The sequence below is a fragment of the Oculina patagonica genome, chromosome 2 (assembly GCF_052425735.1).
Source record: "Oculina patagonica isolate OP01 chromosome 2, crgOcupat, whole genome shotgun sequence".
NCBI lineage: Eukaryota > Metazoa > Cnidaria > Anthozoa > Scleractinia > Oculinidae > Oculina > Oculina patagonica.
Genome location: NC_135759.1, coordinates 22,720,990 through 22,738,316, shown reverse-complemented (window position 1 = coordinate 22,738,316; position 17,327 = coordinate 22,720,990). Strand labels below are relative to the sequence as shown.

At 41.1% G+C, this 17,327-nt stretch overlaps 2 protein-coding genes across 5 annotated transcripts; one reads left to right on the top strand and one right to left on the bottom strand.

Annotated features, from left to right (window-relative positions):
- Positions 1-68: 68 nt before the first annotated feature.
- LOC144643539 (nematocyst expressed protein 6-like) lies at positions 69-14,390 on the bottom strand. Of its 4 annotated transcripts, XM_078502833.1 has the most exons (15): positions 13,851-14,390; positions 12,739-12,942; positions 12,145-12,262; positions 11,461-11,523; positions 10,439-10,563; positions 8,246-8,461; positions 7,869-7,919; positions 7,363-7,407; positions 7,202-7,246; positions 7,038-7,082; positions 6,904-6,948; positions 6,769-6,813; positions 6,354-6,422; positions 2,256-2,299; positions 71-1,940 (listed from the first exon to the last, which is right to left on the bottom strand). In XM_078502833.1, the coding sequence occupies exons 1-15, from the start codon at positions 13,918-13,920 to the stop codon at positions 1,917-1,919; spliced, it is 1,209 nt and encodes a 402-aa protein (XP_078358959.1). In that variant the 5' UTR covers positions 13,921-14,390; the 3' UTR covers positions 71-1,916. The 4 variants fall into 4 exon arrangements, with proteins under 4 accessions (XP_078358963.1, XP_078358959.1, XP_078358962.1 ...); XM_078502835.1 differs by lacking the exon at positions 7,363-7,407 and having other exon boundaries at positions 76-1,940; positions 13,851-14,388; XM_078502836.1 differs by lacking the exons at positions 7,202-7,246; positions 7,363-7,407 and having other exon boundaries at positions 13,851-14,389.
- LOC144638276 (uncharacterized) lies at positions 3,090-5,450 on the top strand. The gene has a single exon (XM_078497505.1). The coding sequence runs from the start codon at positions 3,096-3,098 to the stop codon at positions 5,448-5,450; it is 2,355 nt and encodes a 784-aa protein (XP_078353631.1). The 5' UTR covers positions 3,090-3,095.
- Positions 14,391-17,327: the final 2,937 nt, after the last annotated feature.

Sequence of the window (17,327 nt, the reverse complement as noted above, 5' to 3'; positions counted from 1 at the left end):
TTTCATGTTGCTCGTGTCCTTGGTATCTAAAGGCTGGTTCTCATATGATCGCCCCGATCGTCTCTGTCGCTTCTGTCGTTTGCAAAGTCTGAGCTGATTGGAGCAAGCAAACTTTTTGAAGCGACAGAAGCGACAGAGACGATCGGGACGATCATATGAGAACCAGGCTTAAGCGGTGCGAAGTTGTCAATTAAGGCGGGGGTACATATGAATTTGAATGAAATTTTAAAAGGTTTAAAGAAGGGGTAGAAGAAAGAAAATTAGTTTCGGAACACCACCAGACAGTTAATTCCCATGCACGCAAGAGCACCCCAGGTTGTCAGGGGGCGACTGTTTGGTGTCCATCCACTACTTTTAACTTCAAATTCTAATTTCTAAATCACTTTAAATCTTCGATACTTCTTATTTCTTTAAACTTTACTTATCCTTTGAGAAAAATTATCACCACAGCCGCGCACTAATTATTGTAAACGAAGCTTTAGCTACAGCGGGGCCGTGTTATGGAATGGCTTACCGAATGAAATAAAACTATCCATCACACTTAACGAATTTAAGAACAAATTGAAAAATCACAAGTTCGGCTCATTTTGCATTTAAATTATAAGTACACGGCATCCTTGTAAAGCAGGTTTTTGTTTGTTTGTTCTTACTAGTAGTTAGCCTCTCTTAGTTAGTTTAGTTAGTGTTTTATCCCTTGTTCCTTTTTTATTATGTATACCTGAATGGAATTTACCGTGTTTTAAATAAAGTATTACCTACCTACCTACCTACCTACCTCCCAAACATCCCCAAAAATCACGAAAAAATTTACAAAACACCACAAAATATAGATTCGTGTAATGGGCATAGAGTTTTTGAAGTGCTTAAAATGCCAACGAGATATTTGCAGCGGTGGATGAACGGCCTTCAGGTGAACTAGCGCGCAATCGCTTGTTGTTCGGAGTTACGTTTAATATTCAAACGTGTTTACTCATTGACCATTGAATACATGTAAATTGGGGGTTGTCAAAGTGCTGCTGCAAACGTAACAAACATGCATTTTTAATGGAAACGTTAAATAAATGTGAACAATAATATTCAACCATCAAACCGTACATGTCCGAACTCATAAAATTGCTATGTGGTCAAAAAAAAACTAATAAAATAAATAAACAAGTGGAATGATAAAAAGATTTTTAAATGGTAAGTGCAGATGGTTTTCTTCATTATAGGTATACATGAATTTGAATATAAGCCCGGAAACATTAACGGAGAAATGGAAATTGGCGGACGTACTGCTAGGTACTGCAACGCGCTTTTTTTTATGGGGGACTAATTGAAACTCCATTCTGACCCAGTCTGCAATTTAACTCTTTTGTCGTACCGGTTGACACTATCACGTACTTATTAAGGCATAATTTATGTTAGACGTAGCTTAGTTAAGAAAGAACAGTCACTAAATAACATAACGCTTTCATGATCACGAAATATCTTTGTTCAATTTTTAGCCCCGCTTTAGATATAATTTTTTTAAAATTTTGTGCTAAGACTGAAAATAAAAGAGCTTTGAGAAGGCCAAATAAACAGCTGATGAAACGGAAAGAGTGTATGAACAAAGGGGAAATTTTCTAAAAAACTGTTATGCTCCGCCAAAAAAACAACTGCTATAGAACACGTCGCTAATCACCAGCTTGAGGCTGGTGATTCGCCGGCAATTAAGACGTTTCAAAAAAGAATGCACTGCGTTTGGATTTGTGCATTGTTTTAATTCGAACAGTGCATTATAATGATATCCTGAAAAGAGAATGGAAGCAATTGAATGGTTGACCGTTGTAGAGTTTGCAAGATTTATTTTTTGTCGTGTTATGGCCAAGTTCAGCTTAAAACCCCTGTAGGCCACCATCAGATCACCACTTTCCACTTCCACTTTTGCTTGATTAACTTCCGTTTAGCACTTGAGTCTAAAATGAAGAGGAAAGGAGGAGGTACATGATTAGCACTTATTGGTAAGGACACAACGCTCGCGGCGTTCCACATGTCAGTTTTTGTTTTATTAAGCTCACATTTGAAGACAAGTTGTGGATTAATCACAAAAGAAAACCAAGGCTGCCATTACTCGGTTACACTATGTAAATCTCAAGCACGTCCTCTACAAAAAGAAAATTAATTTGATAAATGGAATCGTCATGTATGAAGCATTCGAACATGTCGAACAACGCCCACAAATAATTTTCACAAATATCTTCTTGTTACTAACTAAAAGGTTGAACACTCGCCTGCACTTGTTTCCTTGTGCTGTCACCAGCGGGACCTCTGCAAACTAAAATTCATCATCATTATTTTATTTTATTTTATTTCATTTCACATAGGAATGAACCAGCCTGCCAGCGACGCAGTATTTCCAAAGTTTCATTAAGCCGGAAATAAACAATGAAATGAATGAAGTAATCCTCGCACTGTACAATTACATTTTTAAGCCTGAAAACAAAATCAAGGCTACTACGGGATTTCAACCCAAATAGGTTGGCAAATCGAATCGATGTCATTGATATTACCTACTAAAAAAGCTCAAAAACTTTTCCTAGTTAAACTCTTTGAACATTTTTCTAATGTGAATTATACGAAAATGTACACATGATAAGGAAGAAATTGATCATAATCATCTCCATTTAGTAAATGTTCCGTTAACAATTAATGAATTATTTAAAGGGTGGGCATGTTTGCGAAGTCTGATAATGTGAATAGGTCGAAAGTAAGCTCTTTGTTTATGAGAACCCTAGTCGTAGGTGATGTGTAAGTAAGCGATCACTGAATAATCTAATGATGACGAGCCTCCCAAAGACCAACCCCTAACGTCCTCGTTCGTGGGAGGTGGGCAACGGTGGAGTAGGGGACTGCCTGTCAGGGTGAAGTACAGTGGGACTTAGGTCCCGGGGCCGCTACGGTAGCTGTGAAGGCCTGGCAGGAACCCTGAACAAGCTGGCAAATAGGGGCTATGGCAAGTCTGCAGGGGGCTAGTCACCCCCTCAGACTCAACATGTGACTACAGAAACCGAAACAGAAACTGTGGGAAATGTGTGGGTCGCCAGAGGGAGGACCATTCCATGGATGGTAGCATGACGCTTGCTGACCAAAATCTCCAGGGAGTTTGTGAGCCGAAACCCTCTCTTCTGGGGCCTAAGGCCATTACCAGAATTGGTTGTTGGAACGTAAGGACGATGTATGAATGTGGAAAAGCTGCACAAGTGGCCAAGGAAATGAAAGAAAACAGAGTTGATATCTTGGGGGTTAGTGAAAGCAGATGGACGGGAAGTGGCAGTGTGGTACTAGCTGATGGAACAACTATTTTATATTCGGGCCGAAAGGATGGACAGCATCAAGGTGGTGTGGCTCTCATGTTAAACAGTCTATCTGCCAAGGCACTCATGGAATGGAAACCAGTGAGCGAGAGGATGGTCCGTGCTAGGTTCTATTCAAAGTACAGCAAACTCACAGTCATTCAATGCTATTCGCCCACAAATGAGGCAGATGAGGCTGAAAAACTCAATTTCTATGAACAGTTACAGTCAGAAGTGGCTACAACACCAAAGCATGACGTCCTGATGGTGATAGGAGACCTAAATGCTAAAGTTGGAAGGGACAACACAGGACGAGAAGACCACATGGGCAAACATGGCTCTGGAGAAATAAACGAGAATGGAGAGCTTTTTGCAGACTTCTGTGGTTTAAATGGCTTGGTAATCGGGGGCACCATCTTCCCTCACAGAGAAATTCATAAGATCACATGGAATTCTCCAGACAAAAGGACCAAAAACCAGATAGATCACATTACAATCAACAGCAGATGGAGAACCTCTCTACTCGACACCAGGGCGTTTAGGGGTGCAGATATTGGAAGTGACCATACGCTGGTGGTTGGCAGACTGCGTTTAAAACTAAGGAAAGTAGCTAAAGAATCCGCACGGAGAAAATTAGATCTTGATAAGCTGAAAGACCCAGGAACTCAAAGAGAGTTCAGATTGAGGCTGCAGAATAGGTTTGAACTTCTAGCAGAACTGGAGGCTCAAGAGGAAGAAACAGGGATGGAAGATATATGGCAAAGCGTCAAGAACATATACATGGAAACAGGAAGGGAAATCTTAGGGTATTCCAGTAAGAAAAGAAAAGAGTGGATTTCAGATGACACGTGGTCTTTAGTTGAAGAAAGAAAAGAGTTAAAGAAACGCATGCTTAATAATACCCAAAATACCCCAGCCGAGGACCTTCAGCAGCAATACCGGGCTAAGGATAAAGCTGTTAAAAAAAGTGCTCGCCAGGACAAAAGAAATTACATCGAGAATAAGGCGGGAGAAGCAGAAGAAGCAGCGAAGGTAAATGATAGCAGAAAGCTCTATAACATCACAAGAAGTCTTTCAGGCAAAACCCACCAAAGCTCTACAACGATTAAAGATCGTAATGGCGATGTTTTAACAACAATTGAAGATCAACTGAAACGGTGGGCTGAACACTTTAGTAAAACACTAAATAGAGACGATCCACGCAACCCGCCCCGCCTTGAGACTAACGTGCCTGATCTAGACCTAAATTCAGATGCCATTAGTAGAGATGAAATCCGACAGGCAATCAAACTGCTCAAGAACAACAAAGCTCCTGGTTATGATGACATACCCGCAGAGCTGCTTAAAGCAGACATCGAAACAGCTACAGAGGTGCTCTTCGTATTGTTCGGGCACATATGGCAAGAAGAACAGCTTCCGGGTGACTGGCGCAAAGGCCTTATTGTGAAAATCCCAAAAAAGGGTGACACTACAGAATGTACCAACTGGAGTGGAATAACTCTTCTATCTGTGGTGTCTAAGGTATTCACCAGAATCATCCTGACAAGAATTCAGAATGCAGTGGATAATCAGCTACGGAAGGAGCAAGCAGGCTTCCGTAAAGGAAGGTCGTGCACAGAACAGATTTTCACTCTAAGGAACATAATAGAACAATGTATGGAGTGGCAGGCATCCCTGCATCTGAATTTTATTGATTTTGAAAAGGCTTTCGACAGTGTTCATCGGATCACCCTATGGAAACTCTTGCGGCTTTATGGCGTCCCACACAAGATCATCAGGATGATACAAGCCTTGTACAGAGATTTCACATGTAGCGTTCTCCATGAAGGAAATTTAACACCATGGTTTGCCGTGGAAACTGGGGTCAAGCAAGGATGCATGCTGTCACCTTTGATGTTTTTGATTACCCTAGACTGGGTGATGAAAGAAACAACAAGTCACCAACGTACTGGAATCAGATGGAAATTGACAACCGTATTAGAAGATCTGGATTATGCGGATGACCTCTGCCTCCTATCCACCCATGAAACACATCTAGGCGAGAAAACAGCTAGATTACAGAACAATGCGCGTAGAGTTGGGCTTAAGATTAACACCAAAAAGACCAAATGGATGAGCACTGGATGCAAATGAAATTGCCAAATAAAGATAGATGGACATGAGATAGAGAAAGTAGAACAGTTCTCTTACCTTAGCAGTGTGATTGATGTGCAGGGAGGTGCCGATGCAGATGTAAAAACGCGTATCGGCAAAGCTAGACAGGCATTCATAGCACTGAAACCAGTTTGGAGATCCAAAAGGATTTCCCTTAAGACCAAATTAAGGCTATTCAACTCAAATGTAAAGACAGTGCTTCTCTATGGCTCCGAAAGCTGGAAAACAACACAGGACGTAGTTAAAAAGTTGAGGGTTTTTATCCACAAGTGCCTTCGTATTATATTGGGAATAAGATGGCCACAAAAAATATCCAACCTGGAAGTACGAAACACCTGTAAACAAGAGGACATCATGGTGAGCTTAACCCGCAGGAAATGGAGATGGATTGGGCATGTGTTGAGGAAGGAATCGGGGGATGTGGCTAAAGAAGGTTTATTCTGGACACCAGAGGGAAAGCGAGCACGGGGAAGGCCTAAAACAACTTGGCGAAGGTCGGCCGAGAAAGAACTTAAGTCCCTGCACCTGACCTGGAACGAGATCCGGAAGGCGGCACAAGACCGCTCCCGCTGGAGAGAGACTGTAGAGGCCTTATGCGTCCAATGGCGCGAAAAGGATCGATGATGACGAAGACTACCTAAGACTAATTTTGAAATAATTTCACGCGCATTTCGTCAAAACTCTGACTCCTTTTGGCGAGGGAAACGTGTGTAAGGGAAATGGAGGGGTGAAAAGAAGGTGTGCAATGTAGCTGAGATTAGCGTGGGGGGGAGGGGGGACTTGAAATTTCGGGCTAATTAGTCATCCTTGTATCGAGTTGTGTCTCGCCAAAAAGAGTACTATTGCATATTTTTTTTAGAAATTTCAAGGAAAGTCACTTACCTGTGGTGATTCTAGTTAAACTTCCGATCTTTTTTACTTTCCTGATACATTTAACCCCAGGCGGGGAACCTGAAATACAGAAGATTAAATATGAAAACTCTAGAGCATTTCCAAACTCTTACGATAGTTGTAGACAACTAGCTCTGAGGCCAACATTCCCCGGCACACATGGGAAAAAAGGTCAAAAGCCTAGTTCTCGACATCTATTAGTTGTCGACAACAAAGCAATTACCTTTTTCGAAAAAGGAAACTGCCTAGCTGTCGATAACTAAAAATCTAGCGTTTATAACTGTCGACAACTCGTCTCTCACACTACGGTTTGAAGTTGTCGATAACACTTAGTTTTCGATAACAAATGGTTTTCGACAACTGAATGCCAAGTCTGTGGAGGGCCTACATTTCCTTGAAAACTAACCAGGTGGAGGACGGCTGTACCCTGTGCTTGGGTTTGAAGCTCCTCCTGAAGGAAGAAAAGGAAAACAACAAATAATTCACAATCAAAACTGCAAAGTTTTAACCTGCCTCAAAAATAATCTAACATAATACTAACCAGGACGAGGGCGGCCATACCCTGTGCTTGGATTTGAAGGAACTCCTGACGGATGAAAAGGAAAACAACAAATAATCCACAATCAAAATCACAAAATTTTAACCTGCCTCAAAAATATTTATCATAATACCAACCAGGTCGAGGACGGCTGTACCCTGTGCTTGGATTTGAAACTCCTCCTGAAAGACAAAGAGGAGAACAACAAAATAAAAAAATCGACGCGTTCAATACCGCACAATATTAACCCGCTTAAAAAACAAACTACAAAAATATTTCATTAGTCGCATTAAGAACTAACCAGGTGGAGGGCGGCTATACCCTGTGCTTGGGTTTGAAGCTCCTCCTGAAGGAAGAAAAGGAAAACAACAAATTAAATAATCCAGCTCAATACGGAACAATTTTAACCTGTTTAAAAATACACTACTTAAATAATATTTCTTAATCTCATTGAATGCTAACTAGGTGGGGGACGGCTATACCCTGTACTTGGATTTGAAACTCCTCCTGAGGGACAAAAAGGAAAACAACAAATACTCCACGTTCGAAGACGATACCGCTCAATTTTAACCTAATCTCCCAATCACTTTCAGTGTGAGGATCACGTGCCAGCCCAAACATTTTGCCACTTAGTGAATTTTTACTGTGAGACATTACGACACTTTGATATACACTACTGACTCAGTTTACGGACGCAGTTGTATTTATATGCAAATGTACTGAGTACTTAAAAGTGGGTGTTTTTGGCGCTCGCAAAACTAAAGGGCTTCAGTAGTAAATGTTCGTAGTAGTGCTGACAAGTCTCAACAAAAACATTGAAACCTATTAAACAGATAAAATCTTGATTTTCAAGTATATTTAAGTGCAAATCTATGTAATCGTATTAACCTAAAACTTTCACTGACTTGCTTAAGTTAGGGAAAAAAAAATCAGTAATCAGATTATAATAGTACTAGAAGCTCACAGACCTGTGCCAGTTGTCTGAGGCTTGTACGCATTGTTTCCGTTTGCGCTTTTATCTAACAGAAGAAAAAGATTATATAAAAATATAAATATAATACTGAATTAAGTTTCTGTGGTGTACATAAGTATGAAGGGCCGACAAGTAGACCTACCAAATCAATACCCTCGCTCCCCGGCCGAACGGTTAAAAAAAGGTGTTAGGGGATGGTCCCATCCCACTTAAAACTGAAAAAACTGGCAATGAAATCTGTGATCTCAAATATCTCCTAGTGAGAATCTCCCAAGCTCTGTTCTTCCCTTTTTTGCTGCCACAAAGGAAACAATAAAAAAGGAGAGATTTGCAATATCTGAAATTCGAATGCATTTCCCAGACTGCGCTTACCACAATTATACATAAGCCGAGCTTGCTTGATATCAAGTTTACTGGGTCCTTTACGCTGTCCTAGTTCTGCGTTAGGATCCCGAGACTGTATCGTTACAACTCCAGGTCGGTTGTTGCCAGCATATTTAGAGTAGTGCATTATGGATCCATAGTCATATTCAACTCCTCTACTGTCAATCGTATCCTCCGAAGCTTTTTTGAAGTTTCTTTCTGTTCCTGAAACAAATAGAGAAGAAAACGTCCTCGTGAACTGAACAACAACAACAAACTTTATTTCACACAGTCCTCTAGCAACAAGCGTAGTTATTCGGGCTGGGAGGTGAAGAAGAAAATGAAGAAAAGACCCACTTATGTCCAGGATTGAACGCAAGTATTGTTTAATAAGTACTTCATGTTTGACTGTGTTATTTGACATTTCCATATTACTTCATATTTGACAGAATTTGGTGTGTTTTGGTGAACTTTCATTAATGAGGACACTTGGTGATGCCTGTCATGAGGAACGTGAATCTCATTAGCGTTCAATCCTTCCCGTGACACACCGCGGGCCTCAATCCACAGCAGTATTCTTACTCGTATCCAGTCTTCTTTCACAACCAAAACGCATAAATAGCGACCGGGTCTGACAGTTCCCACTCTCTCCTCTCGCTCACCTCTGGTCTGGTTAATAATTCCCCCTTGCAAATTCTAACAGCCCTGGGCATGATAGAACGTTTTCTTAGCCTAAGCCACGATCGCTGAATTTCTGCAACGTTCTTTCTGTTTCTAGTGACCAGAAAGAAAACAAACCCTCTCCTACCTATCCCAATCTATCCCACCTTTCCCACCTATCCCAGTGGGTTTGATAACACTTGGAAACAAAAGAGAAACACCTCACTTTCATATAAGAGCTTTTCTCTCCCCACCCTAGCCTGCAAGCAGGCTCTCTATACGGGGGCAACGTGAATATTAAACTGCTCGAGCGCCGAAGGCGCGATCCCGCGAGTGCCGAAGGCGCGAGTGCGTGGGCGAAGCGGGCACGCCGAGGGAGAGCCTGCACGCGCGCCATTGAATTTCAAATCCGGCCCCTCGAAATGTGACAACTTGTTGACAACTCGCTACGCTTCCGGTGTCAATATATAGATCGAATGCTCGCGCGTTTATTTCGAAAAAAGTTTTAAACAAAGAGAGTGAATGTTACTGTATCTGCAAGTGTACATTTTTGGTAAAATATGGAACTGGTAAATCGGTTCGCATGTAAACGGAAAATTTATTTGAATCGTCAAATCGCGATGGGAGCCGCGGACAAGTGACGACAGATGTACGAACAAATTGAAAAACAATTCGCAATATTGTCTAGTTTGTCCAGCCGTGTGTTCGATTCCTGTCCCCAAAAAAATCAGAAAACCGAACTTAACTAGTGAGCATCACTCTGCGAACGGCATTTGTAAAGGTGCTTTATTCTCCTGCGCGTTTCGTCCGACCGTCGCGGACTTCTTAGCCGATGCAAATATTAACTGCGAACTGACGCTCGTAACGCCGGTTAAATCTCGCAAAGCAACACAGTTCAAGTTCAACCTATCGATTGTCCCTCCTTCACCTGGCCCCGGGCACCTGGTCTTCAACTATGCTGGAAAGTGGGCATATTACTAAAACGATAGTGTCTGAGAGTCGCTCGTAAACTTTCTTCTCCACCATTGCCACTGCAAAGAGTTGAAATACATGTATGAAGCAATTGCCGTAACCGGTTTGGATAACCGCAAAAACATCTCGTCCTTCTAGAAGATAATTTACCGCATCTTCCTGTTCTTGTTTTAAGTTAAGGAGATTGTTAGAATCAAGCGAAAGTTTCCAAAATGCTTCATGAACGCTGCTGAACGAACTCGCGTGCCTATTCACGGACGCCGGCCGTAGTTGATTTGGCTTTGATGTGGACGCTGGTTTTTCTCACATTAATTGAGTCTGTCATTTTTGACCAATCAGAGTGCTGCGTTCGTGGACGAACGCGCCGGATTTAAAATTCAATGGCGTGCGTGCAGGCTCTCAACTTTAATTGCGGGCTCGCTTCGCTCGCCGACTCGCGCCTTCGGCACTCGAAGGATCGCGCCTTCGGCGCTCGAAGAGTGCAATATTCACGTTGCCCCCAAATAGAGAGCCTGCTCGCAGGCTATCCCCACCCCACCCCCAAAAACATATGAATACATATACACTCACCACTCCGTATATTGTGCAAGTTGATTTTCACGTATTTATCCCTGTCAGGTCGATTCTGTTCGTGATAGAAGCCTAGAGCGTGGCCCAGCTCGTGAGTCAGGGAGCCTTGTTCACAAGGAGGATCCCTTGAATTAGGATATAGATCAAGTAATTTTTAGATATGTGAAGAAAGGATTTCGTCACATGTATGACATTGTTGTGTTTGGACCAATCAGTGATCAGCATTTGTAAGGGCCATTTTGGCGCAAATATGACAAAGCTGCCACTTTTTAAAAAGTCGTAGTTGTTATTACATGGCATGCATGGGGATCAAGTTGCGAAAGCCATTAAAGATGATGCCTTTGACTTCTTTTGAGTTCACGAGCTTGGGTCCTTGTACAAGCTTTTAGTTGTCGCTGTGAAGTACTTGTGAGCGTGGAAATCACAGGCTCAGAAAAGGGAATATTAACAACCTCGTCCCCAGGGCGCTTTTCCCCTCTCGCTCTGAAGGGAAAAGCGCCCTGGGAACAAGGTTGAATATTAAAGGAAATCAACCTTTGGTATCGTTTGTGAATTGAATTTTCTGGGATTATTAAAGAAGATAAAAGTACTCCTTGGCTTCCTACACAAAAACAGTTTGGATGCAGGGGACCACGCAACGAAGAAAAAACTGCTTGGCTTCTCTGCTGCCGGATCTCTTGTTCAAGAAATGCTCGTACCAGACGTCACTCTAAGTGCTTATAAAACCAAATTGATTGCAAGGCTGGTACAACGTAAAAGCTTTTAGTTGCCGCTGTGAACTACTTCTGAGCGTGGAAATCATAGGCTCAGGAAAGGGAATATTAAGCAACCTCGTCCCCAGGGCGCTTTTCTCCTCTCGCTCTGAAGGGAAAAGCGCCCTGGGGCGGAATATTAAAGGAAATCAATCTTTGGTATCGTTTGTCAATTGAATTTTCTGGGATTAATAAAAGAAGATAAAAGTACTCCTTGGCTTCCTATACAATTCATAACGCTCGGCAATAGATTATTACAGTACAACTTACTCGGTGAACCGTCCAATAGACACTTCCTGGCGCTGACCTATATGACCCACGTATGACCAACACCTTAAAGACAAGAAACATCCATGAATGTTGATTGGGAAAAGGAAAATCACTTTCTCTTTTTTCTTACTCAGGTGCTTTTAAAGAGGCTGGTCACAAAAATGTTTGTAATTATAGTTATGATGTTTGAACTAAATAATAAATCTTAAAATTAAATATCAGCCGCATAAATTGTGCTTTGTCGGCTTCATAGACCATCTACACTGCATTTAGAGCGCACCAAAAAGGAAGCATAAAAGAACACATGCATAAACAACTAAGTTTTTTTATGCATGTGTCCTTTTATGCATACTTTTGGTGCGCTCTCAATGTATATACTTTTTGGTACGCTTTAAATGTGGTCATTGAAAAGACCATTCTCGACAAAAAGCGAGTCATCGAACCCTCAGTCATGCGCAAAAGAGAGGAGTGTGGGAGTTATGAATGCGGAACGCCTGGCATTGCACAAAAATTAATTTAAAATGCACGCCTTGAGCGCAGTTAAAGCGAATTTCACGCTCGGGAAGTGATTGTGATTCTATTTTCGGTCGATACAGTGGAAGTACCCAACCTCCCTGTTATATCCTGCATGCATTCTTAAGAAACCCGATCAGTGTCTCGTTTTCCCGCCGCTTCTCCACTTACCCTTTCTTGTAAACAAACTCGACGTAGTCCTGCTCCTGTTCTCTTTCCTTGAAGTGAACACACACGTGTTTTTGCCAAGCTTGCATCGAGTTTCTGATCAGCTGATTTCCTTTTTTGTCTATTTAACAACAAAACAGAGTCTATAGAGACATGCACTAGAATATTTCATGCGTTTATAGTAAATCACAATATGAAACATGGAAAGGATGCTGTTGAAACTTTTTAAGCATCGATTTCACAAGGTGCTAAGAAAAATGGTTGTTTCCTTTTTTGGACTCTAAATATCTTAGCTGCTTTTCTGCAACCCATGCATTTAATCCAATTTGTACCCGGGTTTTTACCATCCGCGTTTCTCTGCATTAATTTTTCAATTGTGACTGTGGTCCATCCTTACTCAAACCATCATTTTAAATTGTGTGACAGAACAGTACCTAACATAACCGACCCATAATTTGTAACAGAAACGTTACACAATCCCAATTTATATCTAACAAAATAACTTTAAATTGCATGACAAGTCACCCAAGCTTAAGCATCAAATAGCGTTCGTGCAAAAATAAGAAAAAAAAATCCAAAAATTTAAGTGATTAATACCTATTCTTGGATTTATTACGAACGGTATAATCCCATTTGGCCAGAGTTGCCTTGGATTCCGTACGGAGCCTCTTGTTTGAGCCTCTTGGTCCCAGGCTGGCTCCTTGGATACTGGTTGTGTTAACCCCAGTGCTTCAACCTGTTCTTTAGTTAGTGCCATGTCTCCCTCGTACAAAGTAGGCACATCATTGCTATAATCTCTGACTGGCATGTACAAAAAGATTGAGATAGAACTACGGTGGTGAGCAATGTTATATAAATGACCCTCATAAATTGCAACACTTGGAACAAACGTTTTGACAACTGTGTAAGTCTGCGTTCGGCTAAGTGGCCCATCAGGTTAGAGGTTATCCCGGTCGGTTTCGGTAGGAAGAAGCGACCTCAATAGAGTTGTTCTACTGGTTATCCCCCAGCATTTAATTCGCCAGTACCCATTTATACACTTGGGCGGAGTAAGACATTCTGAGAGTTAAGTGTTTTGCCTAGGAACACAAAACAATGACCCCGAAGAGGATTTATTCGAACCCGGACACGGCTCGATCCGGAGTCCAGCGCACTAACCATTAGGCCACGACTCCTCCCATGAATACAAAGTTATTAGTTCCAAAGAAACTGTTGTGCTGCAGCGTCGGCGGGCATGTGAACTAACTAACTATCAACTGGAAGCTGATATTCACTCCGCTCCGACGATGGGCTGACGCTCGAAACGTCAGCTTTTCAAAATTCGCTACGGCGGTTTATTTACCTTAATCAACTTCCAGCTGATATATAATGAACTAAGTGTCTCATAAAAACAATCGCATAGATTGGAGTTATACAGCCACCTGTTTCTTTTGTGAGTTCTTTTATTCAGTCATGAATTACTTTGAAATCAGATCGTTCATACAACTATCGCTAAAATATGTGTGATTGCTTGTTGATTCAATAAATGACAAATACAATATTATAAAATATATAGTGGTGGCAGGTTTTGCTGTGTCATTCCCCAGTTTGTATCAATCGCGGCTACAGTCCGCCGATTGTCACTCAAATAAAACGCCCAGAGTAAACATTGAGAACACTGAAGTCATTGAGTTTACAAAACAAAAACAAACAAGACAATACAAACAAACCTTTTGGCCGAGCGTGGACAAGGAAGGCTCCCAGAGATAATACCAGACAGTGCTTCCAAAGGATAGCCATCTCGTAACTTTATGCAAAATTTATGCTTGAAACACCTTGCCCTCCCTTGCACTGATGCTTGACAAGGTCAACAAATTGAATTTTCCACACCAGTCCACGTATTTTGGCTAAAATACGAGTCTTAAACTTGTTTCGATTCCCAGGAATATTTTATTGCTCGTATTGCATTGAAGTACACTGAAAAGCACCCCTGATCTTTCGGCCGCAATAATTCATTCAATTATATCTAAAGTGACACCTTTTACTTTTGTAATCTTTATAGTGTTGAATGGCGGTGAATTCAGCTGACCATTTTGTTATTCCAACCGGCATGACCTGACCACCTGGTCGCCACAAGCAACTGTTCCGACCGCTAGTCAGTTTTGATTCTCAGGAACAATTCGTGCCGTCAAACATGAGGTTTGTATCGCCTGCCAGGGCTGGTACACATGCGTGAAAGAGGATTCTCAATCTACGACCGTGCAGAGAGAGGACCTGAATGTTTTTAGTCATTTCAATTACCATTTTTTTATGTATAATATAATGAGGGCCACTAGTTTTTCAGTTTTTAACTGTAAAGTGTTTTTACCCTCGTTAAATAAAGTTATTATTATTATTATTATTATTATTATTATTATTATTATTATTATTATTATTATAACCCATGCAGGAAGGTGTGGTAGGAGCTGTCCGAGTTGTGAGAAAGCGATCTGGTAAATTTTACTAACTGGGATTGATTTTGATCATTACGTTTGGTTGAGGATAGTGTAAAGCAAATAACTTATCCAACCGCTCTGTTTATAAAAGACTTTCTGTTGAGAACATAGAAAATAAAGGGGCTCTAAACAGGTCAAAGAAACAGCTGGTGAAACGGAAAGAGTGTCTCATCCCCTCATAGGTAGTCTTAGAGTTTTTTTTTTGTCATAAATGAACAAAATGTTTAGTTTCTAAAGAAACTGTCAAGAAACTGTTATGCTCCGCCGACGCGCAACGTGGTATAAAACACTCCGCTAATCACCAGCGTGAAGCTGATAAACGTAAGTTAAGGTAATTCCCTTGAAATAAAACAGCTCATAGATTTTAAAATAAAAAAGGGGGGTCACCGTATTCGTTTAGGAGTAGGAAGACCTTGTATTTACCACATAATTAATCGGGCGTGGCCGATTTATAGTTTACCCTTTGGTCGTCCTAGAGCATAGTCTCCTGTCGGCCAAAAAGACGGGGATAGCTTGGGGTTTTAAAAATGGACCTGTAACCAGGTGGTTGATTCATTAAGAAATAAAAACGTTACTCTGGTTAAAAATTTTTGTAGTAAAATGTTCGTAAAATATCTACAATGTCCCAACGTTTCGGCTTAAACTAAAGCCTTCATCAGGGGAAAGTGATAAGTGAATACAAAAAGCACGTTCTTATATAATATGCAAATCGAGAGCTAATGTTTGTCCCTAAAGGCTAAATTTAGAAATTCGTGCGGTAAATGCATGCCGTCATCGCGGTTTAGCGGATTATTGCAAGTGTTCTGTCGACAAGACGATGGCCAACTCTCCACTAAAGTCTATCGCAAACCGACACACACAGAAAGATATCTCTCGTTTGACTCCCATCATCCGGCTGCTCACAAAAGGGCTGTGGTCAAGTCTTTGACTGATCGTGCAAAAACTATTCCATCTTCTGTTGATCAACAGTCAAAGGAAATGCAACATGTGACCGCGGCACTCAGGGCGAATGGCTACCCTAAGCGCTTTGTGATTGATGTAAGCAAACCGAAACGACCTTCTCAACAAACGCCTGCAACTGCACCGGATGACAAAAAAGGTTTCTGCATTCTGCCGTACATCAAGGGTACTACGGAACCAATCAAGCGAATTTTAAGCAATTATAATATCAAAGTCGCTTTAAAACCACACCAAACCATCGGCAATTTGTTTCCAAAACCGAAAGATCCATTGCCAAAAGATCAGACTCGTGGCGCAATTTATTCAATTCCCTGCCAAGTTTGTGACAAAAGCTACATCGGAGAAACGAAACGAAAATTTTCCACCCGACTCAAAGAGCATCAAAAAGCAGTTGAAAACAAACACTCACACAAGTCAGCTTTAGCGGAACATTGTTTTCATTCTGGCCACACCATCTCGTGGGAATCGTCAAAGATCTTACGTACAAGCACAAATTGGCGCAAAAGACGTATTCTGGAGGCTTGGGAAATTAACACTTGCAATAATCCGCTAAACCGCGATGACGGCATGCATTTACCGCACGAATTTCTAAATTTAGCCTTTAGGGACAAACATTAGCTCTCGATTTGCATATTATATAAGAACGTGCTTTTTGTATTCACTTATCACTTTCCCCTGATGAAGGCTTTAGTTTAAGCCGAAACGTTGGGACATTGTAGATATTTTACGAACATTTTACTACAAAAATTTTTAACCAGAGTAACGTTTTTATTTCTTAATGGAGCTTGGGGTTGCTACAAAACCGCTACGGGTGACGCATACCGCAATGGTTTTCATTTTAGTTTTGACAGGAAATCGTTGCAGGCACACTTGGTCGACTTTTGGGTTAATGTGTAATCAGGTTGTGTTTTTTTGCTTCGGCGGAAGGACAGAGAAAAAAGCTTACGGGGCAAAGTACAGTATGGGGCCCAGTTCTCGGCCACTTTTGACGTAAACTTGTATTTCTTACCTCAGAAGAACCGCAGGAACTTGAAATTTCTCCCAGAGCTAGCTACATTATTCAGCTTTTTGGTGTAAAGCTATCGACCGGTCAAAAATTAATTTGCCCGAGCAATAATAAAAATAAAAGCTCCATTTGTGGGCCCAGTTCTCGGCCACCTTGGCCCAGTTCTCGGCCACTAAAAAGCTTGTGCGTAATTATCTGTAAAAAAAAAATGCTCAATTAATTTTCACAGTCATAAAATCACTCTGTAAACCTATTTATGTTATATCGATCCCAAATTATTTTTATGAGGCTTTGTTTTACTTTAGAAAAGAAGGATTTTAACGCGCCTAGTTGCCTATGTGCAGGTTCTGGCAAAACCGCATTGTGTGACCCGTGCATTTAGATGGTTTATTTTGCAGTGAAAAGGTCTTGAAAGATTTAGGTGTTGTAGAAATAATAGACAAGACAAGAGTCAGCTCAAAACTTAGAGATAAGATTTAACTTTATTTTTAAAACATTTATTTCTTTCATTCTGGCAGCAGCAGATGAAATTATATTAAAAACCAAGCGCTAAGCTGTGATAGCGAGCAGGGTGGCGGAGAACTGGCAAATACGCAAACGTCGCAAGAAAAAATTTCGAAGTAAATTAAGACCAAAAAATACAACGGTTCAACGAAAAGTTAACTAAAGCAGAAAGCTGAATTATTCTACGTTTCACATGCCAAAAATTAGCTCGTATGGTGGGGGCTTTTGGATAAAATACGAAT

Coding starts and splice junctions, on each gene's coding strand:
- LOC144643539 (XM_078502833.1), bottom strand. CDS start 13,920: ATGGCTATCCTTTGGAAGCACTGTCTGGTATTATCTCTGGGAGCCTTC. Junction 11,524..12,144: donor GAGTTTGTTTACAAGAAAGG/GTAAGTGGAGAA, acceptor CTTGTCTTTAAG/GTGTTGGTCATACGTGGGTC. Junction 8,462..10,438: donor CTTGCACAATATACGGAGTG/GTGAGTGTATAT, acceptor TATTTGTTTCAG/GAACAGAAAGAAACTTCAAA.
- LOC144638276 (XM_078497505.1), top strand. CDS start 3,096: ATGACGCTTGCTGACCAAAATCTCCAGGGAGTTTGTGAGCCGAAACCC.